The 6,558-nt window shown below is 34.4% G+C and overlaps 1 protein-coding gene across 4 annotated transcripts in view; it reads left to right on the forward strand.

The window, feature by feature from the left end:
• evla (Enah/Vasp-like a) overlaps positions 1-6,558 on the forward strand; it is a 36,671-nt gene that overhangs the window by 14,072 nt on the left and 16,041 nt on the right. The window contains exon 1 of one of the 4 annotated variants that reach the window (XM_024270145.2): positions 2,186-2,299. The exons of the other annotated variants lie outside the window; for them this stretch is intronic. Coding sequence (XP_024125913.1) covers positions 2,277-2,299 — 23 coding nt within the window. The 5' untranslated portion in view covers positions 2,186-2,276. Of the gene's footprint in view, positions 1-2,185; positions 2,300-6,558 lie in introns of those variants that run through there. 4 annotated transcript variants of the gene reach the window in all.

The following is a 6,558-nucleotide window of genomic DNA, read 5'->3' on the forward strand; positions in this document are numbered from 1 at the left end:
CAATAAAGAGGTAGGATAACATACTCTGATTGCTTTCAGCAATCAGACAATAACCTACACATAGACATATAAAGTTTAAGATAATTAGTCAAAATTTGATTGGAAAATAAAAAAATAAAAGTAAAAGAGATGCAATTCTGAGATACGTATCATATTGTAAGGAGAACTTTAATTTTTAGGTCTTGTCCTGCAGATAAAAAAATACTAATAAATGCATTAAAATTGTTCACAAGTCTCTGAATGTGTGAAGTCCTTGTCTCCATCCCTGACTGTTTCCTCCAAAAACCCGATTCAAACTCGGTCTTTTTACTGTGTTTGTGCAGAGGCGATGAGCTGAATCAGCTCTGTTAGACCACAGAAACACAAGCAGGAACTGCTGTGCTTTTACTGGAGAAAAGATTTATAATATTAGACCAATTAGTCAATTTTTCCAAGGTGTCTGAACCCACAATTCCAAAGTCCCGTGATTTAGAAATTTCCCAGAAGTCTCTGCGAAAAACTAGTGTGCACAGATGCTCGCTAGATTAGCGAATACGGACCAAAATGCATTGAAACGATTTGTCATTTGAAAAACTGTATTTAAATGTAATTAAAAAAAAAATATTCAAGTTCGGACACTAACATAAAATGTTTATAATTAGTATGTTTTTACTTCACATATTTTCTGTTTAAAAAAAATAGCAGAATTGCATTTAAATCCAAAGCTGGATGGTCTAACACTATATAGTCTTTTAGGGAGTATTTGGACACAACCCAAATATATCTTTAGTTTAAAGATCCCGTCATGACTACATTAGTGTGTATCCTGACTTCACCCCATTGGCGGGACGGTCTGCAGAGACTGCTGTGACCCCTTACAGGATCAGGTGAAAAAAGATTAGCAGGTAAATGGATTGGAGTCAGTTCATGTTTGCACACATTCTTATAAAAAAAACATAGCTGGAAAGTAAACAAATGAGCATCAATATGCAGAAAAGTTACATTTGTAAAAGCAAATTTAATATAAAAATTCATAAGTAGGTGATTCTTCTTTATAGATAATGAGGTTATGGATCGATTTACTGCAACATTTTAAAAACAGAATGAAGTCTGAACTGAATGATGTTAGGATGCATTTCATGGAGTCAAAATCCTTCTTTGGGTTTGTTTGTTGTAAATAAGTGTCTAATAGATGAATGATTTCACCGATCAGCTGAGGAAAGACATGATTTTGTTTTGGTTCTGCCGCTTTCAGAATAAACTGTAGAAAAGATGAGAGTTTACAGAGAGATTATGATTAAACAAAAAAAAAGAGTTAATCCTGCAGGTCCTGTCATAAACTTCTGCTCATCTTTTTTTTTTTATTTGCATTTTTCTGTCATTAAAAAATGGAAAAATTAAGCATATGAAGCAGCTTTTAATGTCTGTAAGATTAACCTTTAATAATCCAGGACCTTTCTAAGCATCTATATGTACAACTTTCAAATTTGCTTCAATAATTTATCTTTAAAAAAGATTTTTGTGAAAATCCCTCATTTCCATAGTTTGTGTTTTTTTTTCTCATTATATTACATAATAATTCCAAAATAAAACCTGAAGCTGTACAAAAAAATCGATTCAGAATAGTAAAAGTTGTCTTTTTTATTGCGCAAATCACAAAAATTTAGATTAAACTGTGTTTATGTTTTACAACAAAATCAAAAGTAAAAAGACATAAGATAAATCACTAAATCAAAAAAAAATAAAGACAAGCTTCAAACAAAATAAAAATGACTAAAACAAATCTCCCTCTGAACTATTTATAAATGATTTATTTAAAAGGAAATCACAATTTTGAGTCAGTTATGTTTGTTTTAAAGCTAATAACCTTTTAGAAAACTTCACATTCGATTTGGAATTAAAATAGTTCCTTTAAGTTATGTGGCAAAAAAGGCAGAAAAAACAAAGCAGAAACAACAACTTTAGAACCTTTTGTGCTCATCTCTCTTTTTCCGTTGTTCTTTCATTAAAAAGGGGAAAAGTCAGACGCACTGAGCAGCTTTGACTGCCTGTAAATGATTCAAACTGGATGAACGGTAGTTCTCCAGTGAAATGTCAGAGGAAAAACTCCTCCAAATTTCATCTTCGTTCTGTCAGCTGCTCTACTGAGACAATTAGCTATAAAGCTAATCACTAATCAACGCAGAAGCCCCGCCCCTTGGTGGAGCCTCCCTCTTTTTGAACCCCATTCATTCACTGTGAAGCTGCAGAAACGTCAGCCGGAGCCTCCACTCCATGTTCTCCAGACAGGATCAGCAATGATTTCCTGCAGCTTTGAAAGGTCTGTTAATGGACTGAGGGGGGGTGCACGCCGAGGATTGTGTATGCAGAGGATTTGAGTGGAGGAGGGTGGGCTGAAGAGAGCACATATGTCCCACCATGTGTGCCGGGAGCGCTTTACTTCATTCAAAAGCTTGGGAGTGTGGCCTCATTTTTTTAACCATATATGAAGCTTTATTTGACACTCGGAGCGACTGAAGCCGTCAGATTCGTGGCGTTTGCCGTCTCTCTGTGTGCTTTTGTCCTCTCGCTGGAGCCTCTGGCTGCCTGTCAGGTGAAAATGATTCAGTCTCCACAGAGGAATTTAGCTCGTTCCAGCAAAAACACAGCCTTCAGAGGGCTTGGAAGATGGAAATTAAGACAAGTTTGGCATTTTTTTTTCCCCTGAAGAAGCAAATCCAGCACATGAACAATTGAACTCAAATGAAAAATGTCTCCTGGAGTGTTTCAAATCCACATTTTTAATTATAAGAAGCTTGTCCTGTCGATGGATTACACTGTAAATACACTGAGGTTCTTTAGATGGAGCAATATTTCAGAGTTCTGGTCAAACTGTTGTAGTAATAACGGCAGAATTGGACTTCTGTGTAAAGTCTGGCCTCTTCAGCGGCCACAAAATGAGCTTCTATGATTTAAATGTCTTTGGAGGGAATGATCTGACCTCTTCTTCCAAAAAACATTTAAATCTTCTGATTTGAGCTCAACTTTAAAGCAGAAATTACCACAAAATACTAGATAATAAGAAGTTGGAAATAAAACAAACCCTTTTCTGTTTAAATGAGTCAAAGTAAAAAAAAGAATAAAAGAACTCCACGTTATATTTTTGTTTTTAATCACATCGGTTTGGACTTCAGGCCTTTTTTCCTCAGTGGAAAGCTTGTTAAATGACATTTAAACAATTTAAATGAAGCATTTTGTTTACTATTCTTTTGCGGTTTTAGAATTCTTAAATAATTAGTTTTAATATTCCAAATAAAGACTCATAAATGTGTGGCTGGAGACAAAATATGCACCTCTAGAGGAGGAATAAAGTTTATTTATTTTTTCGCGCTCACGTAATTTCTGACCTTTGCAACCCCATATTATGACACTTCTTCCTCGGGTTATGTAGCAGACACAGAACATGATCCTGTTTAACCTGCTGCTTTGGCTACCCTGGAATGTGCTTTTTGGAGCACAGAACTTGTTTCCACTAACTGCAGATAGTTTTTTTTTTTTTTTAAGGTTTTATAAGGACATGGAGCTGTCATGGAGTAGTTTTCAAAGTAGTTTTCAAAGCGGTGAAATGTTCACATTGAGGAATAAAGTGGGGTTTTTGTGTGTTTTTCCAGCTGTTTCCTTTAATGTTTTGCTCACTTAACCATTAATTTAACCTTTGAGACAAAGAATAGAATCCAGCTGCAGGCTGGTTTAACTAAAGCGGTTGATTTTTGGTTTATTGGTTGTCTTTTTTTCTCTCTCTCTCTAAACTCGCTGAGTGGCGATTGCATTATGGGAGTACAAGTGACTCACCATCTGAATGTGTTAAACTTTTGTGTTTGTGGGAATTTCTGCTCACGATTCTTTCACCATCTGCTGATCGTTTTCACATTGAAAGCCATCAAAGGAATCTTTAGACGTCTTCCTGCTAAAGGAGAGTTTTGGTGTTGCCACATTTGGGTTTTTGTTGCCAGTTAAATCTTTATCCCCCTCACAGGGTTTACTATGCCATTTAAACATGTGCAAAATGTAATGCTTTTAGACATTCAAGCCAATGGGAACAAAGCACACAGTTAGTCTGCTATATTGTGTTGCTCTTTGACTGATGAAGAGAAAACAAAAATAAATCCAAACTCAGAAGATGTGGAGTTGATCACAAATCCTCCTCATTTGAATTTAACTGTAACTAACCTGGACCTGAATCAAAGTATCTATTTATCCAAATTAAATTGCTAAATAAATAGCTAGCAAGCTAGCTAGCTACATTTTCTACATTTAAGCTAGCTAGCTAGCTAGCTACATGTTCTACATTTCTACATTCTAGCTAGCTAGCTAAAAGTACAAGCAAAATACAATAAAAGGTGCAGTGCCAAAGAGTAGCATACACAAGATGAAAAAATAATAAAATGCATTGTTAAACATGGGCAGAAATAGAAACCTACCAAAAATTACAATAAAATAAAATAAATGTTTTTAGTTAACTAAAAATACATTAAATATTGATTCATTAACACCACAAACCATTTTTTAAAGCAGATTCTTATATTTTATCTGAAAAAAAAGCTTTTCTGTTAGTTTTAAAGACCAGCTCCATTTAAAGTTGTGTTGTTGGTGTTTTTAACATGTTCTTAGAGCATTTTTCTGATAATGTAGGACATTTGTAAAGAAAATTTAGCTCAAATTTACATCCCTGAGTCTTTCTTTTTTCAAATTGTTGTGAATCAGGGGCAGACTGAAAAATTCTGATTGAATTTAAGCGAATGTGTGATGTTGAAAATACACTAAGCTCCCTGCTCCGCTCCATTCAGCTTCTTATAGTTTCATGGTAAAAGTCTTGTACTTTCCAGTTTAGAAACAGCTTTTCTGTTGGTTTTCATTAAATGAATTCATAGTTTTATCAATGAAAATTCTATAAAACTATTTTGTAATCCAAAAAAACGTTTTTGTCAAACCACAATTTTACAAATAAATCAATAATTATTAATTTGAAAGTTAAATATTCATAAATACGAATAAAATCAACTCCCTCAGTGATGCCCAGCTCTATGGATTTCTTTCCATCTCTTCTTTAGCGTGTTTTTTGAAATAGACAATGATGAAAGTGTAACAAGCGCCGTTCTACTTCCGCTCAGCAGAATCGATGTCTGGGCGGTCTTTGCTCTATAGGATTTGCTCTGCGCTCTGACAGGACGAGCAACCTCCAACAATCCAGTTTCATCCGTCAAACTGATCCAATCTGGCATCGACCGCACAAGGTCACACACACACGAGTGTGTTCCAGCCTCTCTGGGATGCTCTGGAAGGCCTTCTGCTCTGTTTCTTTTTGCACTCTATCAGTCTGGAGTGTGTGTGCATAAGAACACGATGAAAGGCTTTTATTGCTGATTTCTTGAGAGGAAAGCATCATTTTCAAGCTCTTGGGCCTGACACCATCTGGCCTGAGCTGCTCCAGAAATAGAGATGCAGCCTCCTCCCTGTTTCCCTCCTTTCTTCTCCGCACTGAATCCCCCCCAGTGGTCTCTCTGAAGTGGAGAAAAGAGTTTATTATGTGATTAGAGACACTTTAAATCGTGTAGAGGAAATGTCTCTAGATAGATGACTTTGTGAGAGCAGAAGCGGTTTTTACTTTAAACTAATGATTTATTTATTTACTTTGATTACTTGTGCATAATTTCTGAGCTTTGAATATCAAATATTTTCTTTTTTATTCTGTAGTTCTTGAGCTTCTCATTGCCTTTCAACATAGATTCTTGAAAGCAATCATCTTTGTCAAGGAGTTGTTGCCATAGTAATGGACAAAAACCAACCATAATGTCATAAAATGTTGTTCAACGCATTAATTTTTATCTGGAACTGAAGGGAAAATTTGGGAGAAGGTTAATGTTTTTCCGTCATGCAGAGCAGCATGGTGATAGCAAATGTCTCTGATTTTCCTTGTTGATATACTTAGTGGAAAAAATACTTTTTAAGTTAATAATTAAGTAATTCTGCTGAATAAAAAGTGACATTATTGCATTTTATCTCATTAGAAAATGTTATTTTAAACAAAACAGAAAAAAAAAATCAGATATTTGGTTGAAACCAGGATCATAAATGTGATTTTGACAGGATTTCTTCATCATACACAGAAAATATATATTTTTTGCCTTTTAAAATCCAACTCAAATGTACTTTTAAGTTGAATACTGAGAAATTGGAGCAGTTTAATTGATAATTTTTAAGAATTAAGTGCATGTTGCCTTTCATTTTTTTACAGTAGGCCTTTTTATCTCTTCAGAGGAATCTGATCATTTTTTATTCTATGAATAAATTTAACTTTTAAATGTTATAAATAATAGATTACAAGCTGCTTGTTTTTTCCAGACTCAGGAAAGGAGAAAAAGGGTTTAAAATGTTCAGAGTTTTGCTCTATGATGTCATTCATTTTTATTTGCAGGTTTTTTTGTATAATAAAAGTGAAATAAAAAATTAAACATACACAATTTATAAGAAAATTGCTTTTTTAATCCTTAGCTGTCAAAAAACAGTGTTTTGATAAAAGCAAACTTCATTTTATTTGGT

This window comes from Oryzias melastigma, linkage group LG22 (genome assembly GCF_002922805.2).
Source record: "Oryzias melastigma strain HK-1 linkage group LG22, ASM292280v2, whole genome shotgun sequence".
NCBI classification, from domain to species: Eukaryota; Metazoa; Chordata; class Actinopteri; order Beloniformes; family Adrianichthyidae; genus Oryzias; species Oryzias melastigma.